The sequence below is a fragment of the Cygnus olor genome, chromosome 27, assembly GCF_009769625.2.
Source record: "Cygnus olor isolate bCygOlo1 chromosome 27, bCygOlo1.pri.v2, whole genome shotgun sequence".
Taxonomy (NCBI): Eukaryota; Metazoa; Chordata; class Aves; order Anseriformes; family Anatidae; genus Cygnus; species Cygnus olor.
The window spans coordinates 2839279-2854416 of NC_049195.1; the positions used below are offsets into that span (position 1 = coordinate 2839279).

Here is a 15138-nt window from a genome sequence, read left to right on the forward strand (position 1 = left end):
TAGGAAATGCTATTGAAACGAGCTGCTGACCTAGTTGAAGCACTGTATGGCACGCCGCATAACAACCAGGTCAGTGGAACCACTCTCAGCAGGGTAGTGGGATATGTTGAGATTTTTGTAATAAACTCTAGAAATTTTCTCTGAGCACATTCATGAGGTTGTGCCCTTCACTGTGCAGGACATCATCCTGAAACGAGCTGCAGACATCGCAGAAGCCCTCTATAGTGTACCGAGGAATCCCGCACAGATCCCCGCACTGTCCAGCTCCCCGGCTCACAGCAGTATGATGGGAATTAACTCCTATGGCAGCCAGTTAGGCGTCAGCATTTCAGAGTCAGCACAGGGGAACAACCAAGGTAAGCACTGCAAGCAGCAGTGTTAGTTTAAACAATGAAAAGCTAAATCGTAGTCATTTCCGTCCTAGTTCTTTAACTTCTCTGCCTACTCAGCTTCTGAACAGAAAGATGGCTTTAAGCTGTCAGCACTAGGAATGGACGCCTGGTGCCATTTTGGATGCTATTCCTGCACACCAGGTTCCAGTCATCCAATTAGCTATGGCTCAAGCCATTCTTGGGTAGATTTGACATCAACTTAACCCTCAGTTCTCTCCCTGCTCCCCTCAATATCTTTTGTTAGATCTCTGTTCTCATAAAAGACGAGGACAACAACTGAAAAAACTCTCACTTAAAGAGGTGGGGAATTTTTCTTCTTTTTTTCTTTTCTTTTTTTAAAGGTTTCTTCCTCAACGTTTATCTTACCAATTTGCATATGTTTTATATATAAAACGTAATATATTATTGATTTTTAGGAAAAAAAAAAGCCATAAAATGATATATTAACATCACAGGAGTAATATAAACTTTGGGCGTTTTCTGACTCTTGAATACTTAATTTCTCAGGTTAACGATGTGTTCCGGTAACATAAGAATCTGTGGTGTCTGACTGCATGAATAGCTGTGATTAAAACACTCTAAAGCGTTAAAGCCATGTCATATGAAGTTAGTATTAAATGTGCCATGCCAAAAGTAATAATGTAGATAATTTTGTTATTTTTTTTAATAAGGTCTTACCAACCCTGAATTAGAGCTTCATAGTATTAATGGGCAGAAATAACCTGATTTAGTTAAATGGTAACCACTTTTGTATCTATTGGATCATATCTTTCTAATGAAAGCTTTTCAGTGGAAAAAAAAATTGTTGCTGTAGTAATAGCCTTGTGATAATAATAATAATGTGTACTAATAGCCCTAGAGTGCTGATAACTAAGGTATTCTCTTTTTGTAGAAAAAAGGCTAAGAAAAAAAAAACACCACACAAATATTTTTAGAATAAAAATTTAAAGACAAAAAAGGGTTTTTATTTACCCAGTTTATTCTTTCTGTTAACTGTAAACTACATATTGGTTATAATTTCCCCTTAAAAATGTATGTGATTTATCTGTAATTCATCAATAATTTGAAAAGTATAACCTTCCCCCTAAAATTACAGAAAATCACACAAATTGTACATCAGAAAAAATGAGCACACATTTTTTCTAGGTTTCAGAACAGATTTCAACTTAAAAAAAATCTAGTTAAACAAATATACATAAGTTCATCTAAAAAGTTTAGTTCCCTACCTTGCTTTAAAACTTAATATTGGTTAACTTCAAAGCATGTGCATACAAAACACTGAATTTAATGGTACTTGCTTGACTGTTTAAATTCATCTGGATTTAAATAAATCATTGATTTAACAAGGAGAAAGTATTTTTTTGTATTTATACAGGAAAAAAAAGTTTTAATTCAAATTCATTGACATGCTGTGAAATATGTTTTATTTTTAGGTTACATTCGTAATACAAGCAGCATCTCACCCCGTGGTTACTCATCCAGCTCCACGCCTCAGCAGTCCAACTACAGCACTTCCAGCAATAGTATGAATGGCTACAGCAATGTCCCCATGTCCAACCTGGGTGTTCCAGGCTCACCTGGGTTCATTAACGGCTCTCCAACAGGATCCCCTTACGGAAGTATGTGCTTTGGTTCTTTTATAATTGGTGCCTTGTCCTGCTAGCTTAATTTACCACATCTAAAAATGCAGTGAGTGATGTCTTTCAGGAGAAGTTGTCAAGATTTAGTGAAATCCTTTGATTCTAATTTTCTGTGATTCTAAATTTTTGTAAAAGGTTCTGATATGTGTTCTGGTACGTTATAGTATGAACTAGCAAATGTTCCCATTTTTCAAGAGGTAACAGGAATATCGAATCCTACCTATGCTTTCTTCATTTTTTTTCCTTATGCAGATTCCTATGTAAGTGGCAAAGGCCGTAGAGAGAGAGGAGGCACAATTTGTTACTTTAGATGACCAAGCAAGTAGTCACCACTTAAAGCAAAGAGGCTACTCTGAATCTTTCTCAACGGCAGTCTATGTGTTTTTTATGTCCATGTAGAAGTGTATGAACTGCATTAGCAATAACAGAGTTGAATTTTGGATTAATTTCCTGTGAAATTATTTTTACCTTGATAACAACAAAAGCGTTACTGCGTTTCCAGTTACTAGTGTGACCACAAGCAAGTCACTCTTCCTTCCATGCCTTGATTTCCCTCCATAGGAGTGTGTGTCGATGTGTGTGTATGTACATCTATCTACACATACATGTACACACAACGTTTTTATATTTTTATCTCCGTATATATGAAAGGGCCAACAGTGAAACAGTTTTAATTTATTTTTTATTTTATATTATATTCACATCCTCTGTGTAAGGACTGACCCACTTTGCAGTGATGATGAGGGCTTCTTGCCAGTCTGAAACTTGCTAAACAGTATCTTCACACTTTGAGTTGTAATTTAAGTTGCAGCCCTAAGAATGTTCAGGTACTTTGGATTCTTCCCCTGTTCTGGAGCTTTGCCATTGATTTCAGTAAGGAAAGGACCAGGTTTGCAGCATATTGGTGTTCTTATTTCAAACTACTACCTACATGAGACTTGGGGATTTACTTGAAACCACACGAAATATTGTTACTTGTTCCTTCTTTCCAGAGAAATAGCTGATATTTTTCTAGAAGGTAAGCTTACAGTTGCTGTGCAGTGGGACTTTTTCTTCAAAGACACCTCTTTAAAAAGAAGACAATTTAGATTCAAATCTAGTTAAAAGCTTAAAGCATCCCCCCCTAAACTCCAGCCAAGGAAGTCTTCATTTTAAAAAAGCCAGGGAATGGACAGGAGTTATTTATTTTCCCAATTTCGGTGCACAAACTGTAAGTGCACATGCCATTACTCTCTACTGGTTATTCACATTGACTCTCTCTCTCCCTTGCTGACTTACCATTTTCTGATGTCCTCCTCCCTCATTTTAAGATAATTAAACGTATTTTTTTTCTGAGCTAAAATATTCAATATAACTACATCTTTACCGCTAGGCTTACCTTAAGCAGCCAAGTCAATAGATCAGACATTTTCAACAGTTCTACCAAACTTCTAAAATTGCATTTCTGATGAGGATTCACTTTTTTCTTTTGCAGTAATGTCTTCAAGTCCAACAGTTGGCTCCTCCAGCACTTCTTCCATCCTTCCATTCTCCTCTTCCGTCTTTCCTGCTGTCAAACAGAAGAGTGCCTTTGCTCCCGTCATCAGACCCCAAGGGTCTCCTTCTCCTGCCTGCTCTAGTGGCAATGGAAATGGGTTTAGAGGTAAGAAATGTACAATTAATATTCAGCTGGCACATACAGAGCACGCTGTGTTAGCCTCGTAAATACAGTAATCATCTGAAGACCATTACACTATTACAGCATTCACTAGTGAAAATTTGACCCAATTCAACTGGATTAAAGCATTGCTCCAAGGTTTGTCTATGCTGAGTTAAAACAATGGGGGACAGACACTCATTTAAACCAAGAAAGATTTGACCCACGCTGCATTTAAATACCAGATCTTTTGTGAGGAACGGCTTCTCCTTAGGCTTCAGGGACTTGTAAAACCAGCGTCTGCCCTGCAGAGTTAATAGACAGCTCTGTACACAACAGCCAACGTCTTGAAACCTGCTGCAAGGTTTAGGCTCATACAGGGAATTAAGCCCAATAGTACATTTACAGCCTTTTTAAAGGTGATCTGCAAAACAAATGTGAGTATTAAGATAAGAATGGAAACCTGTACTAAATTCTTTCTTTTAACAGGCTGTGGGGGGGCATGCGGCACATAAATACACTCCAAGTCTCCATAAAAAAAAAACCTTTATAGGGCCTGAGAAGTCATCTGGCTCCTTCAGACTTCACTAGAGATACCATAGAGAAAACAACTCTGGGAATTCAGCCATGCCAAGAGCCAGTGGTAATTCTAAAATGAGTCCTACAAACCACACCTGTTGATCTGGGTGCATTATAAATCCTTAGCTAGGCCACAGGGACTTACATAAACTGCGATTATTTTATATAATAAGGAAATTTTAGGTGTGTTGAACAAAAATAATTACATTTTTAAAATCTAACTTACAGAATTCTGCTATATATGTGAAACAGCTTATTCCCCTGCCCCAATTTTGTGCCTCTCGAAGATCATCTCCTTTCCCCAGTAATATAACATATTAATATATCCATGTAAATGCACAAGCATCGTATTAATAGGGAACACAATTTCTCTCCTACTCTGGCTAAAGGAGAAGAGTAGAAGGATTTGAAGCAATTTTTTAAATCTATACATATAGAAAGCTTTGTTGGCCCAACAGCTGTGACTATTTAGCTACACCATTTAGAGATGGGTTTGTCTTTGTTAATGATGTATGATCATGGTCTCTAAAGTGTTATCATCACTACCTGGCCTGCAGTTAACTTTAATTCCTTGAGTTCTTCATATCAGCTAAAGCAGGAATGTATTGATTTCACTGTGCTTTTTTTAAAAATAATTTTAAAAAGCACATAGTGAGATTTTAGGTGTTTTAGGGAACTAGTCCAAGGTTATGTGATTTTAAACAGATTTAGTTAAACATTTAACTAGGAAGGCCCGTCAACTTAAGAGTAGTTTGCTTGTTTAGCTTAAGCCAGTTGGACAGTGCTCTATAATCCAAAGACAAATCACTCAGGAGTTGTTGCGCGTTCAGAGTAGATTTAAATCTGATTTAAATTTAAACTTGTGTAACTGCCATGCTGAGGAGGGCAAATTTTTAAGAAATTACCCAAGGCAGTGCTAACTGCAGATCAGCTCAGTGAAAAAATCACTTTGGGAAGACTGTTTCTGGGAGACAGAAAAAGGGCAGGATAAGAAAAACATTGACTTTTTATTTAGTTAATACTTTTCCTTAACCTACCATGTCTGTCCTGTCTGTCTAAGCCTGTGCTTAGCAAGAGTTTGTTATTCTTCCTTAACCCTCTTATAAACAGGTGAAGTACCAGAGTCCTTTGGTGCTGTTCATGCCAGTTAGTGTTTACAAAATATTTTATCCAATCTATAAATTGGTAATAAATTCTAGAAATGGAAATTTAATATCAAGTATAACATAAAATCTCAAAGATAAAAACCCAGGACTCTCATGTATACATTTCTTTTACTGGCAAAAGTCCACTATATCCCCTTCTTTGCAGGAAATCTCCTTGTATATCAACACTGTGATAAATAAATACAGTAATATAGGTACAACTGTCATTTAAATAAGCTTTCTGCAGACACCGCACCTAGTACAATGAGACTTGTCAGTCAGGCAGCAACAACAAACAGCAGCTGTGACTCACCGCACAGACAGTAGTTGAACACGTCTGCCCAAGGTTCATTATGCCAGATCTTCATTGCTATTTAACTATTTCAGCCATAGATGTAAATTTTTTCCAACTGAAATATTTAAATTGATGCAAGCTGGGGAGCACATGCTTTGGAAAGGATCCAGATCCACGCAGCCTGATATCCAAATTAACGTTCCCACAGTGTTGACAGACAGATGTGGCCAGAAAGTCAACAGGAGGGTCCCAAAGAGGCTTCTTGAATGGACTTACTGTGCTGCAGCAATGGGAGACTGTTAATCTCCATTGCTATGCCATCACCCTATGTTATATAAGCTAAGAATAGGTGTGCTGGTAATGTAATATTTATTTTTATTTTATTTTTAATATAGGAATCAGCAAAAGCACAGCTCAAGCAGTAAGTATATAAGCAGGCTCCATCCCAAAGCACATCATACAAGGGTTTTGGTATTGCCTCTCAATTTCCCTACCCATAATTCGTGGAAAACATCTCCCCAACAGGGATTTTTTTTGAACTTTAATGTAATGTGTGCAATGTTGTACTTTGGCTACATCTATTGTTCAAGGGCAAAAGTTTCCTAGTAATACAGTCTCCATCCTACTTATTGCATCCTGTTGCCGTGATATTATCAGAAATATTACCAGCACCACAGGGCATGCCACTCTACTTACAAGGAGCAACAAAAATCTTGAATACAGCTTTTGTGTATGTTAACCACAGCCATGTTTAAGCTTTTATCAAAACTAGCTTAAACAGGAGGAGCTCTACAAGCTTCATCGTCAGATTAGCATTCTTATTATTCCTGGCCGTTTATAGAGTTTACAGTGCTCGCGGTATTTATTTTACAAAAATCTTTTTGAAAAAAAAAAAAAAACAGTCTTGGCCATACTTAAAGCTTCTGGAGACAATAGGCCAGCTTGTAAAAAATATATTGTAAGTCAAAAGTATTAGCTAAGCATGGAACATGCATATCGACTGGCTTTCAGCTTTGGGCTATACAATACAGCCAAGACATGTGGACTACCCTCAGATAACCCCATCCTGTGCCATGTGTTCTCGCTTACCTCTTTCACCTGCCATCTGCTATACATTCTGACAGCGTAACAGGACATGATAGGTAGAGAACAAGCAGCAATCCATACTGGACACCACTCAGTTCTATATGCTCTCCAAATTGAGAGCAGGTGATCTTGATCAGAACAATTGTTTGCTCCATTCACGTCATATGTCAAGGGAGTTTAAAAAAGGCACTGGGAAGATATAATGTGACGTGACGCAACGCGGCATGATAAGTACACAAATGCCTAATCAACTCATCTCAGATGGAAGGCAGCTGATGGGGAAAAGTAAGCAAATTGGAAACTGCTGGAACAGCATGGACCGCTGACTGCCCAGATTACCCTTGGCCAGCTCAGCATATCTCAACATAAAAATGCAAGCTCAGTTACAAGGAATAGCAGGCAAGCCCCAGAAGGTCAGATGTTCCATTAACCACCAGGATCCTGGCCAATCCAAAAGGTACTGAAGTCTGATATGCTTAGGAACAGCCTTAATTTAGCAGCGGGGACATCTGCACTATTCCCTAAGGAAATACAGGTATTTGAGTTAAAGACCCTAATTGCTCATATCTTGTCTTGACAAAGTTAGAGGTGTCAACAGCACAGGGAAGTCTGGTCCACTTGCATTAAAAGGCTGTACAAACAGGTAGAGAATAGCTGCTCTGAAAAGTTTGTAAAGGGTGGGATTCTGAACAGAGCAATGGCTCCTGATTGGTACCAGTGCCTGACCTGCTGTGCTAGCTTGAAGCCTAGCTTCAGTCAGCACGATGCTGCATTTTAAAATAACTCAGTTATTCTGACCAGGTAAAAATAACTAGGAATGTTCAGCAATATGCTTCTGTCTGAACCAGAATAATTCCAGAGCGTAGCCAGTGCTCTAAGTATACCAAAGGCTGTAAATGATACACCCATGATGTCAATATATACAGAAAATATCTATCTGTCATCTGATTAAATTTGATATATAGGAAGGATCAAGTACATTTTTCTCCCCAGTTTATTGGCAGAGATGTATGGTGCACAGACTGCCTCTAAACAAAGAAAACCTTGAGATATTTACATTTCTTGTTAACACTTAGCTAAAAAATCCCTCCTGTTCCTATTATTTACTTATCTTTCATTTGATGGGATGTTAATTTTGGTAGCTCATCATATGTCACAAACTTACTCAAGTGAGACAAGAGCTCCATTTTTCATGGGAGACCATAAAAATCTGCACCTATTTTATTTATGGAAAGACATATTCAGGCCTATTATATGTCACAAAAAAAAAAAAAAGAGGACTGTGGGTAAGATTTAATGCTTATTTCTCCTTCACAGGCAAAAACTTAGCCACTTTCTAGTCCATCTGGAAACATATGTAACTGCAGAGGGGCTACACATTCCTGTGCTCTTTAATAATTAAGCTAATGCATATCACTTTGCAAACACGTATTTTGATTTTTAAGGCTGTTCCTAATTAAATGGAACTAAATTAAAATAAGTGTTCAGGCAGCCTTTTGCACATGTACAACTTAGCACAATGCAGAGATCTGTAACTACTGCAGTATAACTCAATAGCTGAGGCCGAGTTAGCTTCTCCATCTCTAACTGGCAAAAGCTTTGTCTATATTTTTAAAAAAACATATTAAAAACCATAAAATATGGTTTAACCTGCTTATCTTCTAAAGCAGAAAAAAACCCGTATTTAAAAATATTTTACTTGCCTGTGCAATCATCTCCTTGCATGTGGCTGAATGCAAATCTTCCATCCAGACACAGATTTTTGCTAAAAGAAAAAAAAAGTTAATTTCTTATGGAGGAAAATATAAAAAGAAAAAACAAGTATTTCGTTATTACTTTCTAGTATCTTAGCTAGAACTATCCTCCCAGGTCCTTCACAGATGCTACAGTTTATTTCACTTAGTCTGCTGTAAAGGATGGTGGTGCCCATCATCCAAGCCACTGATGTTTTCTGCTTAAGTGAGTCAGCTGTTTTCCTCTGGAAGTCTTTTCTTTTCTCTAGCCTTTTCAGCTGATTACTCCATCGTAAAACGGTGCATTGTTTTACAAACTTCTCCCTGGCCTTAATATTATAAGTGAAACTACACATATTCTGGTTGTAGCCACGATGGGAGTCAAAGATCTCAGTAAGGTGAAGCCTGCACCTAGCAGCTGCATCTTTTATGAGCTCAAAATGAATGACACGACTGCTAGCTCTAGTACCAGCAGCTCGGTGGCTTGCCATGTACAAACCTACCTTTATGTACAGGACAGCTCATGCACAGAGATGTTTCTGGCATTGCAGGACAGGAACAGCCGTTTAAGATGCTCATCACAGCAGCACTGCAGCGCTTCGTTCACCTCGTCAGTGAGCTGCAGAACCACAAGATTTGGGTTTGCTGGGAGCTTAGTGGCAAGAGAGGAAACCTGAGTCAAACACCCAAATGAGAGGGCAACACACAATGACTGAAAATGCTCAACACCCACCTAAAAAGCACAGCCTGTAAAACAGGGCATAATGTAGGCCCCAACAAAGCAGCAGACGTCCAAAGAGCTAGATCAGGGTGTGCACACGTGTAGGTGCGTACGTTAACACAGCACCGAGCCCCTTTCCAGTTCTTCCCAAATGCCTGTGTGAATTGCATGCTGAGTTCTTTCCACGACAAAGGAAGACAGCATTTTCAGGAGCCACTCGTATACACTAGGCTTATGATCATTATTAATTACACCCATTAAAGGTGCCTATCACCATAGCATCTGGGTACTATCCATGTTTGATTATTTATTTATAAAAAAATTCTCCAACCTTGTGACAATTTTAATCAAGTGTTTCAGTTGATAATTGCAAGCTGTCAAGGTTAATACAATAAGGCTCATCTCTAATTCTTTTTCCATTTCCCTCCAAGAAAGAAAAAACAACCCTCTGGGATAATGACTGTGGTTTCTATATTCCCAACTCATCAGGGAGTGTCCTGCATTGAACCACCTTTATTGAAAAGTTACATCGATTCAATATATAGTAATACAGGCAAAAATAATTACAGCTTTGCTAGCAGTGTAAGACCTTAATCCAAACCTCACAAACATTCAATAAAAAGCGATACAGGCTGGGAATAGGCTTTTGACAGTGCAGCCCCAAAGGGGAGTGGAGGTGGGGGTGGAAATGGACAGATAAGGTACGCAAAAAGAGAAGCACGGAGTGAGGCTGTTTACATGAGCTGTGGAAAAAAAGGTGAGAATTCCTCAACTTGTTCTTTGTTGCAGAAAGGGGTGAAGCTGCAACATTGGGATGAAACACCAGGGAAGCGATGAGGCTTTTTGCCTCTTTTTGCCTTTTAAGCATCATCTCTTTAACTACACAGTGAAAATGTACTTGTCCCTCAATTTAAGGAACTTCTCCTAATGCTGCATCTACAAGTAGTCTTAAAATATTTTTAAGAGAAATGGAAGAAACTCAGATTTGGTCTTTGATCTGCTGGAAAGTTTTCCTTGGTGAAGAGAATGAAAATAATATTGATAAGAGTAGTATCTGAAAAAGCTTTTATGCCAGTACAACCAATGCCCCTTGGGAACAGAGTTTAAACTACACTGACAGCAGACCCTGCATGTCTCACATTAAGCCATGTCAGCTCTACCAGGGTCTGCTGCCTCTCTGCCCAGACAGCCTAAAAGCCACGGACAGGGGCTGTCTCTGGCTGTGCCAGGAGAACAGATTACCCCCGTATGGACCGACCAGGTACAGGCTGTGTAAGTGCTCCTTCATTTGCTTCAGGCAAAAGACCCAGCCAGGATACCTCAGACAAACAATTTAAATTCTTTGAGCTAACTTGGATGATTTTGCCTGGAGCAGATTAGGAAGTGCTCATGCAGACTGCTCCACTGGGAAACCTGCGGGATGGCCGGGAGCAGCTGAGGGCACTTATCTCTTCTGCAGCCCAGCAGAGTCTGGACGAGGGCATCAATCCAAGACTTAAATCAGACTTTCTGTTCTGGAGGGCTGAAAGGCAGGCATGTGGTTAATGCACAGGGAGAGGGTTCTCCAGGCTGGGATACCACCGACCCTTGAGGAAATGAAGGTCATTCTTCAATCTCGGGAGTGAGGAAGAGGAAAGGATCAGCCTCTAAAGTGCTACAGAAAACCTCTCTTCCTCTAATGTGCACACTGTCACCTCTCTCTCCTCCCTGCCCCCTCCTCCCCCCAAACAGGCATACAAAGATTTACTTCCCTTATTTAGCGTGATGTAATTGCCTGCTTGAAAAATCTCTGTTTGAAAAATACTAGCAAATTCCCAGGCAATTACAATGGTAGAAATTTGACTTGACTATTCAGTTTCACTTTCTTTTTCAACTATCTGCCAAAATTGGCAGGAAATTTTAGCCCTAGTCACTTACAAAATATGAAAATATTTATTTTCCTATTGTGTTAACTCACAGACCATATCCACAGTTGTTTAAAATCAACAGAGCTCCAATAAAAGAGTCATGTTAGCTGAGGATCTTGCCCTGAGCATTTTTTTAAACACTATGAACATAAGGGTGAAATAAATTCTCAGAGGACAGGGCTTTAAACACTTGAATAATCCCACAAATTTCAGTGAACGTAAATCTTTGCAGGATTAGGACTTTGCACTACACTGAGGCCCCTTTGAAAAATGTGACTCACTCATTTGTTATATAAATACGTATAAACTTAACTTACCCCTCAAAACCTCTGGGAGCAGCACCAGTTCCAGGCAGCTTCAAATGTTGCTGTTGTCAGTTATGAAGCATATAGCTGCAATTAAAGGCACCGGGAGTGACTAATAAATAATTTACAAAAGCTCAGTGTTCTGGGACTGTGCCAGGTAAGACTACAGTCATTCAGACATATGGGCTAAACCAAGCGAGAAAGAGAGGCTGGTCCACTGTTTCCACTGGAAGTAAATGAGCAAACCCCAGTTCTGGTCATTCTCCAATGAATCGGCACGTGTAGATCTGGGGCAGGGTCCCAGAAGCAGCTCAGGGGCCAGTTCCCATTTGCTTTCCCATCGTCCTTCCTCACTCACAACATAACCTTGCAGGTTGAGTGGGGAACAGAGGAGCCTCCTTGATCCTGATTTTTAAAGAGTGATTTTGGCTCTTCAACTTGAGAAAGCATCAGAAGGCTGACATTTTGGGGACAGCTCTAAGCAATGGCCAGCTCTGAGAAGTCTCAGGACAACCACCCCAAGATCATTAGGCATTTCTGAAAATTCATGTGCTAAGACTTGAGTTAATCCACTACCTACTTCTTTTATCCACTTAAAAACCACACTGGCCCTGGCCTTTCGGTGAATTGATGATGAAATAACACATTGGCCATTTTCTGGGATCACTGTCAGTCTTGCAGAGTTAGTTCTTCTCACTAAGCATAAAAATATTAGAAGAAACTGAAGGTCTTTTAATGTAGTAGGTTAACCTGCAAATACAGCCCCTGCTGCAAGGCGTGACTGCACACAGAAGGGTGAAGGGCTCAAATAGAGTTTGTTCCATAAAAATATGCCAGCATTTCATCTTTGTCAATTTTCTTTTTCAGCCATGACTGGTCTTGTCGTTCCCCCGATGTAAGGAAGAGGCAGCTTTGCTCCTCTCCCTCTTCCCTTTTTTCCTCTTTTTTTTTTCATTTTTCTTTTACAGCACAAAACTACTTATTGTGATGGACCACTAAAAAGAAAAAACATAGCACTACAAGCTCTTTTTTGGGGGAAGGCCAGGCCCATGAAAAAAAAAAGGAACATTTTTTATGGATTGGACAAGATAGAAGGCTGCATCTTTTACCTGTTTCATATTTCTGACACAACCACATCAACTCCTAAAACATTGTAAACGAAGAATCAGCCAAGAGCCAGGATGACCAACAGTTGGCAGAACGGAATCAGAAATGCAAAGTCTTTCTTGAAAGACACGAAACCTTCCTAAGATTTGTAAAATATTAAAAGGAAAAAGAAATTGGCAAAATGATTCAAGCTCGATATTTTGGATACAATTTGTTTTACTTTGTAGGGGTAAAAAGTTGAAGTTTCTATTTTCTATGGAGCCTTTCAGATATCGATTTAGTTTATGCAGAAAAAAATTCAACAAAACAGGGTACCAGCATGAAAGAATTTCTAGGACAAACTGACACGAATGATGGAACTTTGGTGTATGTGTGTATTTGCTTATAGTTTAACCTCTTTAAAAAATGTAAGATGTTTTACAATTATTTAAATAAATAAACTTGTAACTTATTGTATGTAGAGGTAGAAATTAAACCTTTTTTGGATTTTTTCCTCCAGTTGTACAATGAAGAAAAATGATGCAAAAATGTAGTGACAAGTTCAATATATATTATTACTGCTGCAGTTGCTCCTCACTTCTTCCCTCTTAGTGAATTCATGTGCAAGGATTTGTAGCATTCTTTCTGATTAACAAACTCATCAGAAACTTTTATACGCATTGTGGTATACAAGACACTAATTCATGTATAAATTTTCATCCTCCTTATCTTTCCCCTCTTCCATTTTTTCTTTCAATTAAGATATTCAGGTACTGGGATTGTCTGGTGAGTTTCAAAGACCCTACTGGCAAATGAGCAGCACTTGGGGATTTGGACGAATCAGATTTTTCATGCGGTAGTGAGTCTATTTTATACATTCAGTGTATGAGTTGGGAGGGAAAGGGCTCTCTGACATTGTTTTTCCATGTAGTTAGAACACCTTACGTTCAGTTATACTTCACAGTAAGGGTGCATTTATAAAGGGTAAATATGTATTTGAATAATTTATGCACTTTTATCCTGAGTCAATAAAAATGGTAAGTATTTTCCGTTTATATACTAAAGTTTATAGAGGTAATTGTTTTGAATTTTTCTGCATTTTAGTGTAAGAAAAAATGAGTTCTCCTTTGCTTCTCTCCTGAAATTGGAAGGTGAGAAGGCAACAAAACCAATCACTAGTTATCTGACCAAACAAGAGAACTTGGTATTGATCAAAGAACTCAATTTTGTTGGAAAGCCATTTTTTGAGAAAAAAAAAAAAAAAGTCAGCTATGCTACTCCCCACTAAAATATATAATAACAATATCTGCACAAATAGTTGTTCCTATGATGACATCTTTCTGCTGATAGATAAACCCTTAGTGTATGGCCCCTGAAACTGCCCTTGTCCATTTGCCGCCCAGTACTTTTACTGATGTGTAAGTAAAATGGGATTCTTGGTGATCCAAGAATATATGGTAGGTGATGTTCAATTCAGCACTGGACTCGGGATGGAGAACAACTGTGACAACCTACACGGTTGAGGTAATTTGGAGCCCATTTGGAGCTAATTTGGATTAGTAACAGACTAGGAAGTCTGTATCTAGAGCCAGGGTTCAAATCCAGCTGCAACAGTTAGTGACTAGGGCTTGGTGTTGTGTGTGGTATGACTTCATTATGGACCCTCACTGCATGGACAGGCTTCTGGCATAGGACTGCATTCTGCAAATGTGTAAAAATCATTCCTGTGAATAACCCAGTGCAGGAAAGCTGACTCCCTGTGACCAGACTTCCGAGTCAAACTGTGTGAGAATAGGTCCTCCTTGGAGCTCGATTTTCATGCTGTAGCACAGAGTTCAGCTAATGAGAAATGTACTTGGTATACACGAATATTGACAGGCTGTTTCTTAACCAGAATGCAGCGCAGGAAAGAAGCCAGTGGAGTGCAAAGCCAGTGACACTGGCCTACTCCTGCCATTCCTAGAGGTGATGTGCTTGTTGGAAGCAGCTCTGTACTACTCCTGGCTGTGCCGTGACGCTTCAGTAGGGGATTCCTTAGGTGCTTTTTCAATGCTATTGAATTCCTTTTTTAAATGTGAAGGGGGGGGCAGGGGTTACTGCCTTCTAAAACTCAAGGCTCAGTTTATCTGCAAAAGTGGCAATTAATTAAAGCCACTTTCAAAAGAGATTAGGTGAGAACAACGTGTTTTTAAGAAGCATGAATATAGTTAGTCAGAGTCTTGCTGTCAGGTTAGTAAAAAGTGTCTCATTCCAGAAATAAACTCCATGAAATAAAATAACTCACCACTGTTATGGACGTTCCTTGACACTGCAGGCTCTCTGCGTGCCCTTCATGCCATCAGGGAAGCAGCAGTCACTGGCAGTCAGCAAAGCAAGCAACATTAAAGCCAACTGCTCCCTGGAATATGAAAGAATCATATGTGTTAAAATGTCCGGAGTTGTACCACAGTACTGCCCTACATTCACCTTTGATAGCACAGTAGGGTGCACTAGCTAACCTGATAACTGCTATTCAGAACAAGAAAAATGAATTGCAGACATCCATGGGTACCAATATCCCAGCACAGCTAAGCATGGGAGGTCAAAATTCATGGTTGGATTTCTGCAACCATA

At 39.1% G+C, this 15138-nt stretch overlaps 1 protein-coding gene and 1 long non-coding RNA gene across 6 annotated transcripts in view; one reads left to right on the forward strand and one right to left on the reverse strand.

Annotated features, from left to right (window-relative positions):
* The window catches only part of EBF2 (EBF transcription factor 2), a 134463-nt gene extending 121910 nt beyond the window's left edge, over positions 1 to 12553 (forward strand). For 2 of the 4 annotated variants that reach the window (XM_040538123.1, XM_040538122.1), the window contains 5 exons: positions 4 to 69; positions 179 to 356; positions 1826 to 2011; positions 3507 to 3674; positions 5559 to 5993. In XM_040538123.1, coding sequence (XP_040394057.1) covers positions 4 to 69; positions 179 to 356; positions 1826 to 2011; positions 3507 to 3674; positions 5559 to 5593 — 633 coding nt within the window. In that variant the 3' untranslated portion in view covers positions 5594 to 5993. Of the gene's footprint in view, positions 1 to 3; positions 70 to 178; positions 357 to 1825; positions 2012 to 3506; positions 3675 to 5558; positions 5994 to 12306 lie in introns of those variants that run through there. The other 2 variants (XM_040538125.1, XM_040538124.1) reach the window with 2 other exon arrangements.
* On the reverse strand, positions 7569 to 12613 carry LOC121060390. 2 transcript variants are annotated; one of them, XR_005814811.1, is made up of 4 exons: positions 12549 to 12613; positions 12020 to 12135; positions 9010 to 11526; positions 7569 to 8538 (listed from the first exon to the last, which is right to left on the reverse strand). It is a non-coding gene; the product is annotated as an uncharacterized LOC121060390 (long non-coding RNA). The 2 variants fall into 2 exon arrangements; XR_005814810.1 differs by having other exon boundaries at positions 7569 to 11526.
* Between the last annotated feature and the right edge of the window lie 2525 nt (positions 12614 to 15138).